This window comes from Leptonychotes weddellii, chromosome 13 (genome assembly GCF_054177405.1).
Source record: "Leptonychotes weddellii isolate Sample4059 chromosome 13, ASM5417740v2, whole genome shotgun sequence".
NCBI classification, from domain to species: Eukaryota; Metazoa; Chordata; class Mammalia; order Carnivora; family Phocidae; genus Leptonychotes; species Leptonychotes weddellii.
Window position 1 is genome coordinate 52,205,071 of NC_138381.1, and position 25,142 is coordinate 52,230,212.

At 42.6% G+C, this 25,142-nt stretch overlaps 1 protein-coding gene across 1 annotated transcript; it reads left to right on the forward strand.

The window, feature by feature from the left end:
* Nucleotides 1-24,404, forward strand: RAB12 (RAB12, member RAS oncogene family). Its single transcript, XM_006750330.3, has 6 exons — nt 1-523; nt 13,611-13,671; nt 20,181-20,319; nt 21,379-21,468; nt 22,082-22,186; nt 23,199-24,404. The coding sequence occupies exons 1-6, from the start codon at nt 16-18 to the stop codon at nt 23,310-23,312; spliced, it is 1,017 nt and encodes a 338-aa protein (XP_006750393.3). The 5' UTR covers nt 1-15; the 3' UTR covers nt 23,313-24,404.
* Nucleotides 24,405-25,142: the final 738 nt, after the last annotated feature.

Here is a 25,142-nt window from a genome sequence, read left to right on the forward strand (position 1 = left end):
CCCTCCTTGTCCGGGATGCTGCTGCCGCTGCTGCGGAGTAGCTGCTTCCCTTCCTCCTCCCCCGGCGGTGGCGGCGGCGGCGGCGGCGGCGGCGCGGACGCTGGCGCGGGGAGCCGGCCGGCGGCGCAGTTGCAGCGCGGAGCCCACGAGCCGCCGGGGCCGCTCGAGCGGGCGGACGCCGAGCCCGGGGCCGACCCCCGGCGCGCGGCGGAGGCCGAGGGGGCACCGGGGCCCGGGGCGCGAGGCCCGGGAGCGGGCGGCGGCGGGCGGCGGGCCGAGCGGGAGCCGTATGCGTGCATGGATCCGGGCGCCGCGCTGCAGAGGCGGGCCGGGGGCGGCGGCGGCCTGGGCGCGGGCTCCCCGGCGCTGTCGGGCGGCCAGGCTCGCCGGAGGAAGCAGCCCCCCAGGCCGGCCGACTTCAAGCTGCAGGTCATCATCATCGGCTCCCGCGGCGTGGGCAAGACCAGCCTGATGGAGCGCTTCACAGACGATACCTTCTGCGAGGCCTGCAAGTCCACCGTGGGTAAGGGCGCCGGGGCTGGGCCGGATCCCGGCTGGGCCCCTCCGCCGCCGGCGCTCCCGGGTGCCCAGCGCCCTACCGGCTTCGTTTCTCTTCGCGTCTGTGAGCCTTTCCCTCTCCAGCTGGGTGGCCTTGCATTTGGTCGATAGGCCTCTCGGTGAAATTTAGGGGGAGGGGCGGCCCCAGTAGAAGTCCCTCGATCCTTTTCCTAAAGCCAGACCGAGATTTTCGTGTAGTCTCCACGCAGACTTGTCCTTGGGGCCTCCGGGCCGTCCATCCTCCCCCGGCACAAACCCCTCACGCCCCTCCCACGTCCCTGATCCGAGCTGGTTATTGAACCAGCGTCCCCTCTCTTACCCTCCAAGGGCCGGTCATAAGACCAGGGTGATACATTGGTCCCGTCCAGCATTCAAGAACAGTGTGAGAATCTCTCCACGGAAACTCCTGGCCCTTCCATTACTCACCCAAGAGAAAAGGTGATGCGAGGTGGGAAGCAGGCGGGTAGTGTAGTGAAGTTGAAGCTGTGCGCCTGGCTAAATGGCCAAAGTGGGTCATCTTGAGCGAATTCCGGTGCTTACCCTCGCCTTGTGAGAACCAGGGCTTATTTGCTAATTTTGAAATCACTTTTCTGATCCACTGAAATAATGAAGTTTGAAATTCCCTGCGGAGGATCTATGGAGAATATTAAGACTAAAACGACACTAAATTTCTCGTTTTAACTGTCAATGCGGGTCAGAGGGACTTCAGCTGTACTTGTCCATGACCTCAGATAACCCTGAGGACTTGCTGAAGTGGGAAGGAGTCCTCCAAAATCTCCTAGGTGGGTGAAGGACAGCAATAAAATAAATGCAGTAACTCTTCAGGTCAGAAAGTATTTTGTCCTCAGGATCTAAAAATTGAAACTGCAGAGGGGAAGTTTTTTTAATGAAGTCAGATTTTAGGGGACTTGGAATCGAGGTTTGTCAGGTTGGTGTGGGTGGTAGTTTTTTTCTATGGAAAACCCGTTAAAGTTGTCAAAGCTAGGGGAACTACATAGATGAGGTAATTCTTCAAAGTAAAGGGCTGTCACCTTCAGTGATAGGCATTAAAGGATTTCCCCAAGGAGGTCCAAGAAACATTGAGTAGTATTTAAATTTGAAATACAGAATTAAAAGTATCTGCCCGTGTACCTGTACACGTATTTAGCATTATAACCAGTGGTAGCCAAGGCACTACAATTTGGGGAAGAATGGTTTTTAAATGTCATGTAACAGAACAATACTACATTTTCAATGTCTAATTGGAAAATTAAACCCCCATATTTCATAGTGTGTTTTTTGTTTCACCTTTGAGAACTGTTTCCCTTGGTCCTTTTTGGAATAGACTATTTGGGAAATACTTAGGCTCTCTGTACCCTTTGTTTTTAAAGTGATGCCTTTGGGACCATTATATTAAAATAAAGTAGCATAACCAAACCTGTTTTAAATATCCAGTCTTGGATCATATAAAGGATAGAGAGTTACTGAACGAGCAAATGAGGTTTACGTTATTTTAGTACCTGATATAGAGGTAAAAGCAATTTAGAAGTACCAGTGTTTATGGCTGCACACTTCAAAATATATAAAAATGAAGGATAATATGATTGTACTGTGTGATAAAGAGAAATCAGCCCAGGCACTGATAGGTGGATAAATGAGAGGTTGGGTGGGTGGAGGGGGAAATAGGAGATACGCAAAGATGTGCTTTAGAGTGGGAAAGAGAAGAAGAGGTGAAGAACGGTTTTCTGAGCAGGGGCTAAGAGGTCAGTCGTGCAAAACTGCTCCCCCCCCCCCTTCAGAGCCAACTGCAAGTGCAGGTTTTCACTTGTACTTCTGAATGACCAGCTGTAGATCAGAGATTCCCACAACCACCTCCTTAGACTTGATTAATTTGCTAGAGCAGCTCACAGAACTCAGAGAAACCGTCTTACTAGATTATGAGTTAATTATAAAAGGATGTAATTCAGGAACGGGCCCGTGTTTCCATGGTCTCTGAGCATGACACTCTCCCCATATACCACCGTGTTCACCAGCCCCCAAGCTCTGAACCTGCCCTTTTGGGTTTTATGGAGGCTTCATTACATAGACATGGTTAAATCATTAACCATTCATGATTGGGCTCAGTCTCCAGCCCCTTTACCTTCCTTGGGGTGGGGGCCAAAAATTCAGACCCTCTAATCACTTAGTTGGTTCTTCTGTTGACCAGCCCCCATCTTTTAGTGACCTGGGGGCATTCCAAAAGTCACCTCATTAACATACTAAAAGACAGCTTTATAATTTGCTCCCTAGAAAAGTCCAAGGGTTCTAGGAGCTCTGTGACTGGAATAGGGACAAAGGCCAACTTTTTATTTCTTAGTATAAATCACAATCTCATGGCCACATTCTGGGAAAGACTCATTAGTAGACTTTAGGAATAAAGCTTCAAGACCTTGACTGCCATGCTAAGGAGCATGGACTTTATCCCATAGCAACTGGAGCTGGAGAGGGCTCTGAATATAGCATTGGCATGGAGACAGTGAAACTTAATTTGGCAGTATTACATAGGATATTTATTTGGGAATGATGAAGAAACAGGAGGCAAGGAGACCAGGCAGTTTGGTTCTCTGTCCTCTTGGCAAACATAAATATATACACTTCACATATCTCCCACGCTGCTACCACTGTGGGGTTCTTTATGTGGTTGGGTTTTTGTCTTGCTCATTTTTGTTGCTTCCAAACATAGCCTATAGTTCTTGGCTCACTAACCGTTTATTAATTGTGGGAAGTTCAGAGAAAGTTGATAACCTCTGGTCTAATCCAGAGTGTGAAGACACTTCAGGAATGCTAACTAGCCCCCCTTCAATCTCTGCCTCTGAGTTGTTTTTCCTTCTTGCTATCAGATCCTTTATTGAGCACCTACTGGGTGTGAGGTACTATGCTACCCACTGGAGATTCAGTGGTAAACGGGACATGGCCTCTGTCCAGAAGTGGCTCAGAGCCTGTGGGGAACAGGATGACCCATGTTGGTAAGAGCAGTGGTGGAGATGTGTACGGAACATTTGAAGAACGCAGTGGAAGCCCAAGCCCCTCCAATGCGGGCAGTAGGAAGAGGGCTTGTTGTCTGGGAGGCTAGCTCCTAACTGGAATGCTGTAAAGATAAATTCATTCCGCAGGTTCCTTTAGAAAAATGCTATTTAAATGTAGTGTTGGGTGTGGTGTAGAATTGTGGTTGCCTCACCTGAATGCCTACTGGCTGAGCAGTTTAGCTCATGGCAAATTGTCCTTCTGAGGCAGTTTTTCAAGTTTCAGTAGTACAGTTGGATCCACATAGAGAAAGATTCTCTTCCACAGTGGACTTTCCCTGTCTGGGCTTACAGATGTGTGCTGCTCATGACAGCAGAGTCTGGAAAAGACCCCACGCCCCACAGCATGGCAGGGAAGAGCCTGAGAATGCGCCAAGCCAGGTGGATCACTAAAGTGATGGCCTCATGTAATTCAGTGATTAGAAGAGTGGCCCCAGTAAGTGCCTTTTTACAGAGTCAGATTCACTTGAACTTTCTATAAAAGATTGTAGTGGAAATCCCAAGGGATTTGAGATAACTTATTTTGTAAAATTATAAATGAGCAAAATGTTGATTTTTTTTTTTTTGGTAGTGTTTATCAAATCAGAAGTTGATTTGGTTTAAAACACACACAAAATTCACCAGGATATGAAAAGCTAAAAAGACTGTATTTACTTAAAAAAATTTAAGTATAATTCTTTTTTAAAAGACTATTTACTAATTGACCTATTTAGTGGAAACTGTCTAGGTGGAGTATTATTTTCAAGTGGCATTTTGTATCCACAGAATTGAATTAGCCTGATATAACTAGCATAATTTGACAGGTCCTTAAAAAAGTACAAGGCAGGCACGCCTGGCTGGCTCAGTTGGAAGAGTATGTGACTCTTGCTCTCGGGGTCATAAGTTTGAGCCCCACGTTGGGTGTACAGATTACTTAAATAAATAAACTTTTAAAAAGTACAGGAGCAGTTTTATGAAGTTTAAGAAATGGAAACAAATTAGTTCTATTGTAGAAGATTACATATAAGAAAACAAACCCGTAAAATTTTATATTTCTCAGCCTTTGTTTTATTTTTGTGTAACTGTTGGAAGCTAGCTGTTAACTTTGAATGAAAATGATTTTACCACGTAGCACCCACCATAACCCCCCCCCCTCCCCGCACGGGCAGCATTGCATTCTAGAAAAAAACTGGAGTAAGAATGAGGAACCTGGGCTTTTGATTTAAGGCTCTGTCACTAATTAGCTTGTGACTTTGGTTAAGTACTTTACTTGTCTGCGCATACAAAATGTAACATTCTATTCGCAGTAGCTACTATTTATTGAGCACTTAACTATATGCCAGCAGAAGGGACACTGTCTGATCCTCACAGCAATCCTGGAATTTATTCCCATTTTACAGATGAGGAAGCAAAGATTCAGAGAGGTAAGCCCCTTACCAGTGAGTTTAACAAGTGAGTTTTTTCTGTTTGTTCCTTAGCTTACTCTGAGATTTAAAGTTACTTTGCTATGTGAAAATTCTGTGACTCAGAATCAACCACCACAGAGTCCTTCAAAACTTAATGGAATCTGGTCACCCTGCAGGCCTGTGAAGATAGTGAGGTCGTTGATGGTATTACTGAAATTGACTTTAATGATGCCACTATCATCAGTCGTCACTTGCCTTCTGGATTTTAAAATATGCTCTAAGAATTGGATTTCTTAACCTACATATTCAGTCATTCAAACATCTTCAGCCTTTTGCATATTTATAAAAAATTTCCAAAATTTTATATGTATGAATAGAGGAAAAGTAGGAGTAAGGCAGTCTAGACCAGAATTCTGATTTTCCTGGGCGGTAAGATTTCCCCCAGGGGGGTGGAAGCCAACCTGGGATTGCCAGTTTTATTTTGCCAACTAAAGACATTTTTTGAAAATCTGCTATCGCCAAATTTTCAAAAAAAGGAAGAAGGAAAAAAGATGAAGTAGACCAAAAAAAATTAGGAGAGACATACTATCAGAATTAAAAAGTTCTCTGAATTTAGTTCTGAGGACCTTACCATTCTTCATTTTCCTCATTGTGCATCAGTGCATTAGACTCCACAAGCTGGCCCCGGAGAACTGGTCGTAGGTGATGGTGCTTCTCTCAGAGCCCAGAGTTAAGTCAAAAGTGCACTGAGGGTCCCTGCTTCATGGGCAGGAAACTTAGCGGTACAGGTGGGGAACTGTATTTTCGCAGGAAAGAGGTGAATGCTAACCGCCTGCGGAAACGGCTTTCTGCGGGTCTGGCCTTGAGTGTTAGGGGACATGTTGGGTGAAATGCAGCCCACGAGGGTCTGGTCAGCTTTACCTGGAAGCAGGGGAAGCTGACTGCTTGTGTTTCGTTCTGGAAACAGGTCAAACATTTTTGCCGGAAAACCCAGAATGAGCATCTAATACTGGATTAAAACTCTAAGTTGTGTATTTTATTTTGCTCTTGTTTGCTCATATGCAGTCTTCCACGCCATGGCTGATCTGCCTAAGTGTTTTCAGTTAAAAGAGAATTAGGGAGAGTAGTCCAGAATTCCCACCCCTGGAGCCCAAAACCGAGCCTCTTCGGTGCTGTCTCACTCCCCTGCCAAAATGATGTAACACGATGACTCAGGGAGAAGTGAGTATGAAAGGAACAGATGCAGACGGTTAACATTTCGTTTTTATACCAGCAGATGCTGTGCATTGTCATTAGCTTGATTTATTTAATGAACTCGGTGCAAAGGGGTAGGCTTGTGCAGAGCACGTCCCTTATTTGTGGAATAGTTAGCTTTCAAAGAAAGTATGGAAATTTGGTTGCCGTCTGGTTGTTTAAGTTGAATAAAAATCTATTTAAAGACCTGGCTTAAGTGCGTTCAGCCTTTCTCTCACTATGCTGCACGGAAGAAGAAAGGTTTCATTATGCATGATGGAGATCCAGGTTCTTAGGGATTGCCTCTCTCCAGCCCATGGAATCTGCCAGGAACAATCTGCTAGCAGATCTTAGAACTGGTTTCAGAAGGCAGAGTAGGCTCCTTTGAGAACTGCTAAGTCCAAATTATTCTCTAGCCTTGAGTGCCAGATATGTTTTTCTAATTAAGCATTTGTGGCATGTGTAAAGAAAATGTAGCTTTGAATAGTGTCAGCAGATATTAGGCGAGAGGCTGTATTTATGTAAGACACCATTCTGCTAGCCATTTTGTAGGGCACAAAGCTAGTGCCTCCTTACCTGGCTTGTCCTTTTTAGAAGGGCAAGGGAGGGAGTCATGGAGATAGCCATAATAAAATGTTAGAAAAGAGGTAAAATGCTATTTTGCTGTACTTGAACAGAGGAAGAAATTGATTATTCTCCTTTTGTCCTTTGATTGTACATCTTTGACATTTGGTAAACCAAAACTACAGGACCTAAAATAGTGCCCTTGATTGAATGTGATTATGTTTTTTTCAGAAACTCCTTATCCTTTAAAACCAGAAAACACAGTGGCGGCTTAACAGAACACTATATTCCATCGAAAGCCTTCCCTCCCTCTCCCCCCAGAATCTGACAGCCTCCACTGTTTGGTTTGTAATGCCTTCTTAGTTTACAAAACCAAACAAAAACCTGCAACTCCACCTCAGGCAGGCTTATGGTGGAAGTAGCTGATGAATAAAATTCTAGTTTTCCCACCTTAATTAGGTAGGATTCAGGACCCCCTGAGCCTGAGCTGGGACCCAGGTGAAGGGACAGGCCTCTGTGGAGAGCTTTGGTATTCACATGCCTTCTCTCCCTCCTCAGGCCCGCTGCACCAGAACCTCGGGCCTGGTTGACTGTTAATGAATCACACCTACAGTCTTTCACTTTTAATTTTCACTTCTCTTTAGAAGTGAAAAGCACTCCACCTTCTCCTTGGCCGCTATTCCTTCTGGAGATGCACCTCTGTCCCCTACCCCAATGGTATGATAGGTGGAAGGATTGGATTTGAGAGGTGGATGCAGGGTCCCGGGTGGGAGTCCCCCCTCTGCCACAAGCAGTCAGTGTGTCTTTAAATAAGCAACTTAATTTCAGTTTCCTCATTCATGGAAAGAAATAAGTAGGACTTACATGCTTTTCTTATCTCCTGGTACAGGAATAAATGGGGATGGAATATCTTGGGTACCTAGCCTGAAAGAGGCAATTATAAACGTCAGTTATGGTCCCTTCTAATTTATACCCTAGATGCAAAACCTCTGAAACACTCCAAAAATGAATCTTTATCCTTTAGAGATACATACTGAAATATGTAGGTGAATATGAAAACCAAAATGTAGGGGTACCTGGATGGCTCAGTCGGTTGAGCATCTGACTCCTGGTTTCGGCTCAGGTCATGATCTCAGGGTCGTGGGATCGAGCCCAGCATGAGGCTCCGTGCTTTGTATGGAGCCTGCTTAAGGTTCTCTCCTTCTCCCTCTGCCCCTGCCTGCCCCTACGCCTGCTCTCTCTCTAAAATAAATAAACACATCTTTAAAAAAAAAATGGAAACACATGACCCAGGTGAAGTGCAAAATATATTTGACAGTCTCTGCATTTTTATGGACCCAATCTGAGTAATAGTCAAGTTAATGTTTTTTTGTGTATGAAGAAAGTATTACTGATCCACTCTTGATCATCTGCGGTTTGGGGTTTTTTTCCCCAGATTCTCCTCCCCTCCCTCAATATTCTCTCCCTCTTATAACCAAAGGCAAGTTAACTCTGCCTTTTCAGAGAGGGTTCTGTCTGTAACCGGGAGCAGGGGAAGGCTGGTGCAGGAATGGTCTGTCCAAGGCAGCCAGCAAGCCTCACTCTTACTTTTTAAAAACATTTCCCTAGCAATGCAAAACAAATATATCTAGAGATACGTTTATACCTTCCAGTTGTCCCCTCCTCTTATCTTCAGAGGAGGCTGCACAGTGAGGTGGGGGTAGCGTAGCCTGGAGCCACCCCCAGGTTCAAATCTGTGCCCTAATACTTACCCGCTTGGTGACTCTGGGCAGCTACTAGCCCCTCTGACGTCAGTGTTTTCATCTGTAGAATGGGGACAATAATACCTCATAAAATATATCCTCATAAAATTGTTAATTCACTGCAGTGAATTAATGGACATAAAGCCCTTAGAATAGTACCGAAGCACAGTAAACAGCATAAAAGAGTTCTTAATCTTTCTATTAGGAAGGGAACAGACCCCTTCCTGTGAAAGTCTTTCCTAAGGGTATATACTTTGTGAGAATGCAGCCACCTGCCCATTCTGACAGGCTCTGTAGGGCACGCACACTCACTTCCTTCCCTGTTTCTCCTTTGAAGTCGATCACCTCAGATCCTCCCTGCCTCATGCAGTTCGTGGTAGTCCTGCGTTTGTCCAGTGAAGTGCAAGGCTCCCTCTTTGTGCCGCGTGTATCAGGGACGGGGAGACCCTGGCCGGCCTTTATTTGCTGGAGTGGAGGCATGTCCAGCTTGGCATGAAAGAGGCAGGTCTTACTGATAGGATAGAGACTTCATGTCCTCGGGCCTGATGAGCATTTTTAATGTCATACCATCATTTTACTATTTTAATAATAGTACCTACTGCCGAATATTTTACAGTCATAGCACTTGGTTTCTATTGTGTTGAATCCTTTTCTTTACGTGGTGCTTTCCTGTGGGGACTTAACGTTGTACTCTCCTCTGGTAGGTGGCATTTGGGCAGAAGACTGGCTCCATGGTTGGGTGACTTGTTTTCCGATATTAAATTACCTCTCTCGATGTGACTTTGACGCCTTTCTTAATTTATTTTCTCACTCTCAACTCCATGAAAACGCCGGAAATCTCTCCCTTAGTAGAAATATCATGTCCAAAATTGGATGACGCTATATAAAATCTGTACCCTTGGAAGAAAAGCCACTGTATAAACTTAAGATAGTTATTTTAAAAGTGGCAGTAACATCACAACCACTGTTTGAATGGAGACAAATTTAATTTCAAAGTCTGTGAAATCTTTCAACCTCCTAAAAGTGTTAAGTAATATAAAATCAGATCTTGGGGGTGTGGGGGGGGGATGTGGGCAAAGAAGTAAAAGGGGAGAAGTCCATTCAGCTGTCATTGTAAGTGTGGATCATGGTGTTATTTTTGCTTTTATTTGTTTAGCTTTTTGCTGGAATGTGAAGAAAGAAGCTTCTGTTTATTTTTGCATTTTCATTTTTGTAGCCTCTACGGCCCGGCAGAAAGAAATATGGCAATGTTTTAGAAATGTTTTGCCTTAAGGGGAACTTAGGAATCTTACCAGCACTAAGTATGCCAATTCTTTATGCTATTGCTAAGACTTATGAAAGACAAATACAAAGAAGGCCAAGTGCAAAGTTAAGCTTTGTTCTTTAACAGTTCAATTAGGGTGGTTCTGGGCCATTTACAGAACATTTCATACCTTGCCTTTTATTCCATGCATATGACTTTTATTATAACACGTTTCCATTGTGGGCAGTGTTATAAATTTGACTCTAGGTCCTGCCACTCAGCTAGCATGTGAGATGACTTTAAAGCAGATCCCCTTGCCCTCTCTCCACCCTGGTGTCTCCCTCTGTAAAATGAGGATAATAGTGCCCACTTCATTGGGCCGCTACAGGATCCCATGTCAGCAGAGAGGGTTTGACAGATGCCCACTATCATTGTTATTAAAGAAAAGTAAGATGAAGAAGACATGGTGACTCAAATAGAACCATCTGTGCCCGTTGATACAGGAATTATAGCCCTGTGAATTGTGTCCTTTCTGAATAAAATATTTTTAGAAAGACTTTTGTAGCATTAGTAAGCCTTAAAGAAAGGTAAGCTCCTACTGCAAGAATAATTCACTTAGTGGACCACTTCCCATCTAAGTGACTGAATCAACTATTACCATAATAATCTCCTGGGATGAGTGCATAGGGGGAGAGGGTATGAGCACATTAGGACTGCCCCATCCTTTAAGGATTTACCATCAACAATTGGAATTGTAGGAGAAATGAAATACTCTGTTTCTAGGGTAGCTGTGTGTGTGCTGGGCACCAGACACTCAGAACATCTGCTTTTCCTTCCTACTAAGATGTTTTGTGTGAGTTTTGTTGTCTTGTTTTGTTTTTACTAATCAGTCCTGAATTTCCTTAATTTTTCCAAAAAGAGTCAGCATTTCTCCTTATGTGTCCAGCATCTGGTGAAGAGAATGTGGCTTTCATTGATGATATTTATCAAGTTGCTGTTGTGTGCCAGGCAGTGTCCTAGGCTGCAGGGAGTCAGAGATGACTGTGTCCTCAGGGAGGCACCACACAACAAAGAAGGAATGATGTGAGAAGGGATAGGAGAGAGTTCAGGTCCAAGAACAGAGTGCACAGATAGGACTGTGGGGCAGGTAGAAGGGTTCAGATGGGGAATCACCTGGGACGTAAAAGGTTTCCGGACAGACAAGGAGGTTCTCTAAGAAGAGAGGAACAGCAAAGAAAGGCACTTCTTCGCCAACTGCATGGGCTGTTGATTTAGGTCAGTATGACTAAGGCCTTTGAGGGCAGAGACTGTCCCCATCAACTGATGGTGGGGCTGACTGCTTCCCCTGGTCGTTAGGTTACCTGTAGGAAACTGGGTTTTCAACAAGGGCCGGAGATGGAGATGCCACTCTTTTTTGCCCCTTACCTGTTCATAAACATTGGTCCCAGCAGCTCCTTCTCAGGGCCAACTCTGTGCTAACTTTATGAATCCACTGAATATTTGAGGCTATTGAGGACTTACTACCTTCTCTATGAAGGATCATTAAAACTTTTATGATGTGCAAATTCTTAAAATAGACAACATTGAGAGATTTTTTACTTCATGTAAGAAGGTTTTTAGGAACATTTAGTTGTATACTTTGATACAAGCCATAAGTTGGAGTAAGTTTCCAGTTGTTACAAGCTACTGAGTGGTGGTTAAATGTGGTAAAGGATACTGAGTTCAAGAGAGAGGGCTATTTTAATGGGCTTTTTTCTTTATGGGGTTTTAGATTTAGCCACTGGCTATTTTTCTGTTGTTGGTGAAGTTGTCATTAATCTCACTAAAATTAGACAGTCACTGTCGGTTCATCTTTGTTTTGTTTTCCTATTAAATTAGTAATGTATTTACCGTCACATGGTGATAACATTACCATTTATTTCCTGATTTTGAACACCAACACCTTTAGCTTTTACTTTTGTTCATTAGACTTTGTGGTTACAAGGATTGTTTGTAAAAGTTGCATAAGTTGTTCAAGTAGGTTGAAAAAGAGTGACATATTCAGGCTCAGAATAATTCTTGAGAGAAAACAGCCTAATCAAAACAAAAATTGCTGGCACTGGCTGTTTCAGGGGATTCTTTTAGTTGACCTGAAGCAGAGCTCATAAAAGAGGTATCATCTGCCTACTTAATAAAGTAGCATCTACTTAATAAAGTAGCAGCTGCTATGACGAGTTTCACAAAAGTTACAGCCCCCTTAGCTGAAACTTCAAAACAAAACAAAACCTCAAAGTAACTGGAAACAAAATAAAATAGAATAGTGGTCAAGGCAAAAATATGAATTTGATTTGTAGTTTGCCATCACAGAGGAACACGGTAAGGCCCTAACTGTAGCTAGTATCAGGAGAATGGGTGTTCTGTCTTTTTAAGCTGTGCCTGTTTAAAATCAGAACATAACAAATGTCTCCAGGCTGTTCTTTGTGCCTTGTAGAATATCACTTTAAATTATGGTCTTCCCTGTGGTTGAGTCATTCAGGAACTCTGGGGATATTGGTAGTCCACAAACATGCTTCCTGTTTCAAGGCTGGTTTAGAGTGTCATTTGAGTTTGAAGAGCAGATCGGTTCCAGAACTGAAAGTGAAATGGAATTAACCAGCTTTCGCTCAAGACATTTGAAATTATGGCTGGTGTAAGAAATTAAGAATTAAAACGTCCAGTATTCCCTAGCTTTGTTCTCTTGTGACAGTTTATATTCCTGCAATTTCTCTTTATTGTACAGACCAAGAGCTGGTCTCCTCCAGCCCCCCGCCCCTGGGTTGTAAACATGTCTTTCTGTATTGCATTGGTGTCTGCAGTGTGTTACTAATTATAAAAGTCAGTCACATGTCTTTCGCGTCACCTCAAGAACATCATCTGACTTCGCGGTGCTGCATCAGATGTCTGAGATGGAGAGCCTGGGAGGGGGTCCTTACCCGCTGTGCAGCTGCAGAGCACTCACTGGCACTCGCGGGCCCCTGCCGGGTAGAGGCCTTTCAGCATGGCGACCCTGGATCCTAAGAAGCCAGCAGGAAGTGGTTCCCGTAGGGAATGTTTCTCTCAAATTCAGTTGGCATCCCTTTGGTTTGTTTTTCTTAGTTGCGAAAATGGTGTAAAACACATTGTTTTGAAATCTACAAGTTTTCTATAACTGAGACCCGTATCAGGTAACATATACAAATGAAAATTTGGGTTAAAAAATTACCTGAAGCTTTAAGGGCTTAATTAGAAAAGGACAGTGAGTGATACATGATGGTTTTGCTCAGTGTTAAAATGAATAAAAATTAAAATTGGATATGTTAGCCTGTATAAGTTTTTTAAAAATAATTTCTGTTGCACGCTATTGACAATGTAATAAAGAAGTCATGTTTATATATTAACTAATTTTTTTGTGAATGCTGCAGAATTTAATACAATAATTTCTAAATTCAGACTAAGGCTATTTGAAGTCAAGATTGTTTCCAGCATTTCCCATAAGAATTTTCCCCAATATATCATTCTTTTAAAACCATTCAGTTGTTAATGTAATTACCAAATGCAATTTTTAAATGGCTTTTATGCTGAACTTGTAGTAATAAATCATATTACATTTAGCAAATGCTACATAGGTAGTTTGGGGTAAAACATCACATAGGTTGACTTCGTACAGTTCTTTATGGAAGTGTAGACTGAGCGTCACAGGCATTGGTGGACCGCTTTTCCTTTTGGGATTTAGTGACATCAGGTTTTTTGTTTTTCTGATAATGATACAAAATGTACAAGTAGGATTCTTTTTTGTGGCAAAATGCATCTTTATTTTTTGCTTCACTTTCATTTGTTTTATTTGCAGGTGTTGACTTTAAAATCAAAACTGTAGAGCTAAGAGGAAAGAAAATCAGATTACAGATCTGGTAAGTGGGGGATCTGCCCCCAGTAACCGCCGTGTGTGTTCACAGTCCGTACGCCTGTCTAATAAAATTAACTGTCCAAGCTGGCTTGCCTCTCCTACTTTTCCTCTCCTTTGCTCATCTTTAAATAAAATGAACAGTGAGAAAATTTAGAAAAGTCTACTTATTTCATTCTCCATTTGCACATGGGGAGTGGTGAAAGAAGAATGTTACTTTAAAAATAGCTAATTTGGAGCCTTGTTGCCATTTTTCCAATCGTTTGACATAATAGCCAAATTGTCATCACTAAGATGGTTGCTCAAATGCTTGTCTTCACGTTTTTAAAGTGATTTTGTTTGATAGTATGCAAAAAAAAGTGCAGCACGTTCCCGACCAGACCTACGCAGTTTCGAGGCAGAGCACCCACAGCCAGTTTGCGGGCTGCCCGGGGTGGCATGGCGTGAGCACCGTGGTGGGATGCGCATGCTCCCGCTGGCCACGTGGCTCATGCTGCGTGACGTGAGCCCCACCTGTGCCAACTGGGAATGAATCCAGAGCCGCTCTCTGAAGAGAAGCCCCGTTCTCACATCATCACGAATGAGCAACTAAACCAGCCGTGTCGTAGCTATTTGGCACGAGGAGCTTTCCGTGGGTTCCCAGCAGCCTGCAGGCGGCCCTAGGAAACCCACCTGCGGGGTGCGGAGCCGATCTGGTGGTGGCTTCAACGTGGCACCGCTGAGGGGCTCCGAGAATGCCCTTTTGTTGGTAACATCACAGCTGCCGTGTACTCAGCCTACTAACTCCTCTGCAGGTCCACCTCAGCTCTGAGTGTTTGTCCACCATGTGTGTGTTTGCTTTCATCTGCGTTACTTGCTCCTCATCTGTGGCATCATCGGTCACCTAATGCTTGAATGTTAGTGGCATGCCTTCATTCTTCACCCTCGCCCCTGTGTGGGCACGGCTGCAGCGAGCCAGCATTGCTGCCTCCCGGAGGTGTCTGAGGTAATGTCTTTGTTTGGTCGCCTGCCGCTATATAACCCACTGTAAAGACGGTTTGAGGGTTTGGGGGTTTTGGCTTTTGGTTTGATTATGAAACATAAACAGTCTTGTCTAAATACTTACTGACCAAAAAATGGGTATTTTTTTATTTTATTAGCCCTTTTTGGGAAAGTCCACAAACTTTGGTATGTTGCTGCCCATTTTTTGAACTCTGGAAGTGACAAGAGAGTATCTTTCAGGGGTGCCTGGGTGGCTCAGTCGTTAAGCGTCTGCCTTCGGCTCAGGTCATGATCCCAGGGTCCTGGGATCGAGTCCCGCATCGGGCTCCCTGCTCGGCGGGAAGCCTGCTTCTCCCTCTCCCACTCCCCCCGCTTGTGTTCCCTCTCTCACTGTGTCTCTCTCTGTCAAATAAATAAATAAAATCTAAAAAAAAAAAAAAGTATCTTTCACATGAGCTGTTGTTTCTGATTGTAAGCTCTCTAAAGTAAAGACCATCTTTAAAAGGATCATGGGGGTTGTTCACCTCTACCTAGTGCCTGTGGGCGAGATCCTTTTTGAAGGGGATTACTGAACAGAGGGTGATCGAGCGAATTATTAGACTGTCTGTGGAGCTTGCTTAGTGAATGACAGCAGTGTCTAGGTGATGACATCATAGCCTGGCTAAGCGGACATACCTTAGTTACTGTATTCATACTTTAGTTTTCATCTCAGGCAGTAGTAACTGGACCTATAAAAAGTATGTCCAGAAGTCCTGTGGCTCCCTGGAACTCAGCCCACGAAGGCTGTCTGTGCCGGTGACATTGGATACTTCTGGAATCTCAGGACAGTGCCTTTGAGTCTATCTGAGAGGGCCTCCCCTGTGAGTCCCACCCTGTGGGGAAAAGTATGCTGGTGCACAGGACACTCCAAAACCGCATTTCTCTTGGATGTAAATGCATTCCCCAGCGTAACTCCTCTGCTTCTCCTTGACTGTTCCGAAGAATACAACTGAGGAAAGAAAACGAGATTCAATGACTGTATTGAAAGGTTGATTACAGGTTTTCCACCGGAAACATCCCAGTGATTCAGTGAGGAAGGAGGACTTAAGTTTTCCCAAAGGGGTTTTCAGCAGTGGAGAACACATCCACAAAATGCCCACCACTTGTTATTCACACAATAGTCCAAAGTAAGATTGTTGTCATCTGAAGTGTTTTGTGTAGAGGGTTAAACATTTCCTTCATTATTGTTATGCAGTAGATAGAAAGGAAGTATGGGAGTCGAGGCTCGCTACTTAAAGTAATACACGACTCATTTCAGAGTTAGAAGCTGTGCTCGTGCTGTTGCTGTCATAGTCTGCTTTGTTGCAAGCATGCTGTCACCACTTTGCTGTCACAGTTGAGGGCCCAGAAAGAGCCAGTATAGTTGGAGAGGGCTCTTCAAAGAACCTCAGTAGCCTTGCTCTGCTAAGAATAGCTGTGCTCTTGATTTTCTAGAATGTTAGTCCATGGACATTCCCAGGTAGTTTTCACAGAGATCTGATTAGAAGAAATGCATTTTTTTTTCTTGATGATTTCTGTATATAGCTAATCTGAGGAAATACTAACCAGAGGTTCCAAAAAGTTTAAGGTACCAAAAGCTCCAGATGGCATTATCACACTTTTTTGCTACATTTTACATCATTGCCACATTTTTCAGTCCCTTGATTATCTGTGGTCAGAAAAAAGGACCATTTTCTCATCTCTGTACTTAAAAGTGTTTCTTCGTGTATGTGTATAAGACCTTTATGTAAGTGTAGCTAAAATAAAGTGTGTCAGCTAGAATATAGCTTCATGAATTGACATTCAGATGCTGTCCTGGGGAATTAACATGCATCATATAGGGACCCCTTCGTCCCGTCCACCATGCCAGTCTTCCCTATGGGGGGATTTGGTCTTAGGCAGCATTCTTATGTCGTCATCGGGCTCATTTTTCATTCTCTGCTTGGAAGAAGTGGGACATTTCATATACAGAAATTGGCTCCTGCCCTGCAAATTAATAATTATATCTTTAAGTGGATATATTAAATACAAGTAAGAATCTTTGAATTTTCAAAGCACGGTCTTACTACGAAACTGGGGAAACAGAATTGCAGGAATTTTTCAATTTGCACCAAAAAGCAGAGAGAAATAATCACCTCATAAACAATCACCAGCTGCAGCAAGTGACAATTTAGCTGACATTAATACACTGCAAATCTCGAGAAATCAGCTCTTTATCACGACAGTGAAAACTCGGGTTTATGGAGATAAAGAGGAAATATTAGGATTCTGCATCTTCACAGAAAGATAGAAGCATAATCAGTGCATTGGTGTCTTCTTAGCAGCTAATTTTTGAGAAGTAGGAACTTGGGTGGGACTTTTACAGTACTGGTGCATAGGAAATCTGTAATAAATACTCACTGAACTGTGTCTGCATTTCATTTCCCTTTTCTTGGACCGTATGTGGTGGCAGATAATTCAGTAGGGGAACTAAGTCAAGCAAAGGAGCTCCAGAGGAATAGAAATAGAGAATAGTCTCTCAAAGGAAGATGTTTTTCTACCTCAAGCATTCAGAGCCAGACACAAAAAGATGGAATTTAAGGAATGACCTTAAATAGGAGTGGCAAATTGATTAATGTTTCCTCATTGGGGTTTTTGTAAACTGAACCTACTGGCTCGTTTATTTGTATTAGAATGATTGCCTCAGATTTTGCATCTTGAGGTCTGTCTTCTCTGTGTCTGAATGAAAGCCAACAGAGACAGTTAATTTCTTAATGTTTTTAAGATTCCTGACTGCCACCTAGGTAACAGGTGTTTTTAGCTTTATGAGAAATGCCCTTTATTCTCCCTGTTCTTCAGCTGTTGGCTTTTTTATTTATTTTTTATTCTAGAAATCTGTACAACATTGTGCCTATACATAACATTATTTTACAGCCAAAACTCTGTTAAAAAAGAGTAGGTTTCATGTCAGGTCTTCTTACCACAATAAATAAAAGCATTTAAAATTAGGGGCACCTGGGTGGCTCAGTCGGTTAAGTGGCTGCCTTCAGCTCAGGTCATGATCCCAGAGTCCTGGGATCAAGTCCCGCATCGGGCTCCCTGCTCATCAGGGAGCCTACTTCTTCCTCTGACCCTCTCCCCTCTCATGCTGTTTCTCTCTCTCTCAAATAAATAAAATCTCTAAATTAACTAAAAAACCGTTAACCTCTAATTTCACTGTTTTTGAGCCCCCAGTGTCTAGATTCTAATTCTTTGAATGTGTGCAGAAATTGTCAGTTGAGTTACACTAAATAGTCAGATTAAAGTTGCTTAGAAAAACTTATTCTATTAAATTGTTAAAGATTGTGCTCACAGTAGAAAAAGATGTAGTTTTTTTTTGACTTTTTAAAGAAATGAGCTATTGTTTCTTAACAGTATCCAAACAGCACAGCATATTTTTTAAAACATTAAAAATATTTGATCAGATCCTAATTCGATCAAGCCATAACTTGTGATAGACTGGGAAACCATGCTCTGAAAGATTTAACTCTTTATTGATTCAAAAGTATTAATGTAGGGGCGCCTGGGTGGCTTAGTCAGTTAAGCGTCCGACTCTTGATTTTGGCTCAGGTCATGATCTCAGGGTCCTGGGATCGAGCCCAGCGTCAAGCTCCGCGTGCTGGACGTGGAACCTGCTTGTGATTCTCTATCTCCCTCTCCCTCTGCCCCTCCCCCCTCAAAAAAAAAAGGATTAATTATACCCCTGTATGCCTAGGATTCCAGAAATAATTTTATTCATTGATTCCTTGTGTAAATGGTATCTGAATCTGTTCCTTCTCACTAACCTTGAAGGTGCAGTGCCCATTAGTGTGGTCTTTAAGGTTTTTTTAAGAATCTTGAAGAATTCAGTCCCCATCTATCCTATTCCATTTTCCAGTTTTTTGGCATTTCTAGGTCAAAAAATAAAGTTTATTTTGCCTTGAACTGGCATCCACTCCCACATTTTAAACATGTAAACTTCTGTTCAGCACCTGCTTATTGACAGCCTGCTATGGGCCAGGCACCCTGCTGGACCCTGGTGGACAGAAACAGACCAGCCTCGGCCCTCTTGGGCCTTACAGTCAGAAGCCTCAAGGCATTCTTATATCCTCTGGAACAAAGCAAATGGCTTTGCTTTATGTGAAAATGAATTTGCCAGTAAGCTTTTCTGTTTATTTGGCATAACAATGCCATCGCTAATGTGAACTATTTTGGTGGCAAGACCAGTCTAAATGAAGCTGTAAATTACAACACCATTGCCGAAGGAAGGGTATTTTAGGGATACTGCCCCACAAAGTGCACCTCAAGGGAAGTAGTCTTTGATCAGATGCATTTGGGAAGAGCTGCGTGTTCTCTCCACTTCTCGGAAACCCACGTGCTCTCATTTTGGGAGGCCTTGAATGGCCTTGCAGTGAAGAACCCTATTTTGGCTGCATTGCCCCCTGGCAATGTTACTGCAGGACCCACCTGTCTCACGTGGTCCTTGGGGGTATGCTGTGAGTTTGGGTTCTTTGGGAAGAGCTAAATTACATTAGAGAAATTTGTCTCCAGATCAGAAGCCCTGCTCCGTTGAGCTCATTCATAAATACATGATGGTTTTCCCCAGTTTCTTCGCTTATTAGATGGAGAAAATGTCTCAGTCAGCTGCTGTACAGTTAGTAAGCTTACATCGTTCGTCATGTTGAAATGATTGACTTCAGCCTGGAGAATAAATACAACTCGCGTTTTTTTGGGTTTTTTTTTTTTAAGGTTTTATTTATTCATTTGAGACACATACGGAGAGAAAGAGCATGAGCAGGTGGAGAGGGAGAGGGAGAAGCAGGCTCCCCGCTGAGCCAGGAGCCCTATGTGGGGCTTGATCCCAGGACCCTGGGATCATGACCCAAGCCGAAGTCAGACGCTTAACCATCTGAGCCACCCAGGCACCCCCAACTTCTGGCTTTTAAAGTAGCAGTCAGACAATAATGAACTTTACCGCATTTGGAAACCTATTTGGTATCTTCTCCCTGCCCCCTTTGACCCCTTTTCTATTTTAGAAGGATTAAGAAAATAAGACTGGTTTTACAGTACTTTTCATTAGTGAGCAACTCTTGGTCATCTTCTCAACAAAATCAGATGTAACCATTGATGTTGGTTAAAAGAGTTCGTAGCGAGCATGCCTGGCTGGCTCAGTTGGTAGAACATGCAACTCTTGATCTCAGGGTTGTGAGTTCAAGCCCCACATGGGGCATAGAGATTACTTTCTAAAAAAAAAAAAGTTTGCACAGGATTTTACACATGGTTTTCTTATTTTCAAAATCTTGGTTTGAGAGAAATTGGGACTGTTTTTGTCTGAAAGTAACTAACTCAGAAAAACTACCTCTCCCCCCCCACCCCCACTAATACTGATGCATATGCATGGACGAGACTAGAAGCAGCCTGCAGGGGGCCGGGTGGGGCCTCCACTCCTCTCCGTGTTGGAAGGTGGAGTTGCTCCCTCTGGTTACTGTTTGGGAGCTGATTGTTCCTGCTGTTTCATAGGGACACAGCAGGTCAGGAGAGATTCAACAGCATTACCTCAGCTTATTACAGAAGTGCCAAGGGGATCATACTAGTATATGATATCACTAAGAAGGAGACTTTTGATGATTTGCCAAAATGGATGAAGATGATTGATAAGGTAAGTGTTGTGTTTTCCTGTGAGAACCTGTATTAATCCTGTAGACCAAAAAGCCATGGCCTCAAGCCTCAGGGCCCCGTGAGGTGCTCACTTTGTGGATCTCCTGAGGTCTTGAGATCTAACGCTCTCCCCCCTTTTATACTTTTGCTTTTTACCTTTTTGTGAATAAGTGCTCTCGTTTCTTGAGTACTTCCCATGCTTGCTCTGCAGCAGCCTCATCAGGTGGGTGCTGTTCTGCTACCATACTCCACACAGAGAAGGAGACTGAGACCCTTGAGTAACTTGGCCAAGGTCACACCATTCAGGTGCCTTTTGCTGCAGCCTGTCTCAAGTCATTGTTTAGAATACACAAAATTAAATGAGTTACTCAAGAGAGTTAAGTCTTTTTGAAGAGAGATCCTACTGTGGCTATATTTTTTTTAACTTAGAAATGTAGCTTAACTTTTTTCCTGACTGTAAGATTAATAATATTTTGTCATGATAGAAAATTTGGAAAGTCAAGCACAAAAGTGAATTTCAAAATGTATACTTTTGCTGTTCTGAAGAACCAAATTCAATCCATATTCCATGTGGTTTCAGAGCCTGCCTGCTTCACTGAATGTTCTGTCATGCCAGCCTTCCTGTGTCATATGAATGTTCTTCCAAAGCATGGGTGGTTTGGGTTTTTTTTTTTTTAATGGCTGCATTCTTTTTAGGTACCTTAACTTCATTCTCCATCTATTTTGTTGGACTTTCTTCATTTGATGACCATTTTAAGTATAGGGCTTTGCCTGTGATGTAATTCATTTGCTTAGAATAGATTTTTAGAAATTATTGGTGAAAGGCCCAGAATGTTGTGGGTTCATAATGCTTGTTACCGCATTGCTGTCTAAAGCCCTGAGCCCCGTGAGGACTGTCTCAGACCCCACCTGAGTCGGTCCTGCCTGGGATAGGGCCGATGCTGAGATGTGCGGAGTGGATGAACACACAATGAACGCAAAGCAACAGAGTGGTTTACGTTTCCTGTCAGGATATGACAGTGCCCACCTTTGAAATGCAGCTTCTTTTAAAATTTCACAGTATGCTTCAGAAGATGCAGAACTTCTCTTAGTTGGAAATAAGTTGGACTGTGAAACTGACCGAGAAATCACCAGGCAGCAAGGTGAAAAGGTGAGAGAAATGGGGAGCAGAAGGGATGTCACTGTCCACATGCTGTGCAGTCCGCCATTGCGAGACTTTTTTAAGTAAATTTTTTAAATTAGGAAATAATTATAGAGTCACATCCTTTTCATTTGTTTGGATTTAAAAGAGCAGGAAGTTTTAAGCATTTCGAAACAGAGTGGGGGAACATTAGTATATCAGTATATACCGCATTCTCTAACCTGAAATTCCCTACAGAGAAATGTTTTTTAAGCCGTAAAATTGCTTCCATGATTTGCTCTGGGGTATTGTAACCTTCCTTGGAGAATCTGTGATATTCACGTTGTAAATGTCAGATGCATTACAATTTTGGAAACTTGAACTTCCCGTCTGCACATCACCTCTGGGATTTTCTTTCGTGTTGTTACTTACCATGCCATGGTTTGCCCACCTGCCTACTTACCACGTAGGGGTTTGCTGCACACACGAACTCTGTGTTTGAGCTTACGTGGGGCTTTGCAAACCTGGCCCACCCCTCCCTTCAAGCAGGAGCCCAAATGCTGTGATTCCCTCAGTCACAGGCCCCCTGGCCACCTGCTCCACCGGTGGCACCCCCACAGAAAACATGAATCTGTGTTCTTAGTTTGCACAGCAGATAACCGGGATGCGGTTCTGTGAAGCGAGTGCCAAGGACAACTTCAACGTGGACGAGATATTTCTGAAGCTTGTTGATGACATTCTGAAAAAGGTAAAATAATGATACCAGGCAAATATCTCATGTGAAACCCGTTGTTCACTTTATGATGTTTTGGTTGAGAATGTTTTACTTAGAAAGTGGGCAGGGTACTTACTCAGAGGTGAAGAACCAGGTGAGGTGGCTGTCTTGGCCAGAGACCTCCACTGTGGCGGCCACCGTGTCCGCCCGGGGCCTCTCTGTGTCCAGTTTTGGTGTCCAGTAGATGTGCTGAGCCCTGAAGATGGTTTGGTGGAAGTGACTGGAGCAGGTATAACAACAGGCCATGTTTATTTGACATTTGCTTTTGTTCTTTTCCCTTTTTCCTACAAGAATTAAGATAAATACAGGTGGTGGGGACCTCGTGGAGCGTTCACGTGTCTCAGGAGGGAGCCCCTGGGCCCTGCCTCACCCTCAGTGCTGTACTCCCCAGTGGGGCCTAGCTCCCTACCCCAGGCCTTTCCGTGATGCTAAGTTGCAGGAAAATTGCTAGACAACTTTGTTGAACAGCAGTTTCTTCAAGCATCTGTAGGCTTAAATTCAAAGATTTTTTTTAATAAGACCTTTCCTTAAGTTTATGTTATTACTACATATAATCTGCTAATTCAAACATAATTCAGAAGCTTCTAATAAAATGATTGTTTATATAATTGCTAAGAGAAGTTATTTTTTCCCTTAGTGATGATTATTACCCCTGAGAATGCTGAACCATTTTTTCCCCCTGTATTAATGCATTAAATTTCCATTATTACTAGGTTCTGTGAAAATACATGTTTATGAGATAGATCCATCTGGTTTCTTTTACCATAGGGTATGATGCACACTGGCTGGTGTTTGTGTGTGACACAGATGCCCTGAATCTGGTTTTCATTGTTTTGGCTTAATATTTGAACATAATTAAACATTGATGATTGGAAATCTTTATGTAAAAATACTTTGCTCATATATAATTGTCTTATCTGCAGAGTACTTCCATATACATTGCATGGTTAAATGTATTTGTTTTTTTTTTTCCTTTATCCTTAAGATGCCTCTGGATATTTTAAGGAATGAGTTGTCCAATAGCATCCTCTCGTTACAACCAGAGCCTGAGATCCCACCAGAACTGCCTCCACCAAGACCACACGTTCGATGCTGTTGATTTGCTACTTTGGAGACAAAGTGGAAATGATTCCTGGAAAGGGGAAAATGTTCTCTTCTGCACTACAATCATTTTGACAATTTCCTTTCGCACTTTGTAATCCAAGTCAGAGCTATACACTAACTTGTAAATATGCAAATATGCAATCCTTGGTAAGTTTTGGTTATAAATTACATATTTCCTTCCAAATTATTATATTTCATTCATTATCCCAGCATCTAGTGTACATACACTGGGAAACATAGTACTTCTAATATGAAGAATGGGAGAAATGAAAGGTATAATGTTTCTTGAAATAAATAATGTAATTGTCCTCATTAATTATATTATGAGGACAGAAGATATTCTGATAAGAAGAAAGAAAGTGGTGCTTTGCTTACTGTTTTAAAGAAAATTTGTAAAACTAAAGACTCTTTGGGAAAAAAGATAAAGCTATCATAAGTGCTTTTTCTCTATTTACATGACATTTCCCCCAGCCGTAGCATCTCTGAAGTAATGGGAGTATTTCTGCCACAAAGCAAAGCTCTGTTCATAGCTGTCTTTGAAGGGTATTTATTAATGTATGTCATGATAGAGTACTACTAGGTAGAGAGTAGGGGTTTGACTTGGTCTGAGGCTGCAGAATCTCTCTCATGGTTTCCTAATGGACATACCCTGTGCTTTTAAGAACTACAAAGATTCAATAAAGAAAGAAGTGTTTTTGAAACTATAGAAGATTTTAAAACAACGCTGCTGTCTAAACAAATCCTGTTTAAAGGAATTTTAAAGAGATACATTTTACTATATCAAAGAACATACATGTATTTACCTAAACATACTATACCTTTGTAATGATAAAACTTTTCCCCTTTATGGTGAAGCTTATTCCTATTAAGCCTAGACTGTGTTCTTTTTTTTTTGGGTCTGATAATGAATTTGTGAACTCTATCTTTGGCATATCTTTTATTAAACTGCACTGTTTTGTTTAGTCAAGGTAAATAAGTAATTATGTATTTGAATAACTTGGCGTGTCTTGAGTGTTGTGATATGAAAAGCATTGTGGTCTTTCTACACTAATGAAGTGCAAATAAAATTTTGTATTTATGAATGACAGTAGAGTTGCCACATTTATTTGTGTAATTACAAATTGTACATCTGACAGTATTTTTCAGAAACTCTGCATCTTAATCTTTTGAGCATTTCAGGTAAGAAAAATACAGCATCCACCACTATGGAAAACAGCCAGGCTGCTTCTCAAAAGGTTAAACAGAACTACAGTATGACCCAGAAATTCCGCCTCTAGGTACATACCAAAATAAAAATAGAAAGCACGGACCCAAACAGATACTTATACACCGGTGTTCAGAGCATTATTCACAATAGCCAGAAGGGGGAAACACACCACCTGTCCATCAACAGATCAGTGGGTAAACCTAAGTGGTCTATGTATACAGCAGAATATTGTTCAACCTTAAAGGAAATTCTGACCCCACGCCACAACGTGGACTAACCTGGAGGACATTCTGCTAAATGCAGTAAGCCAAGCACAAAAGGACAAGATTCCAATTATATGAGGGACCTAGAGTCCAATTCATAGACAAAGTGGAATGGTGGTTGCCTGGGGCTGGGAGTAGGGGCAATGAGGAGTTAGTGTTTAATAGGGACGATTTTAGCTTGGGAAGATGAAAAAGTTCTGGCAATGGATGGTGGTGATGGTTATACACAATGTGAATGTGCTTAGTGTCATTTAACTGTACACTTTACAACAGTTAAATATTTACATACTGTCCTCAAGAAAATGTTCTTGTTTGTACCTTTTACCGTCCAACGGTCAGTCACGGGTTGTGTGAA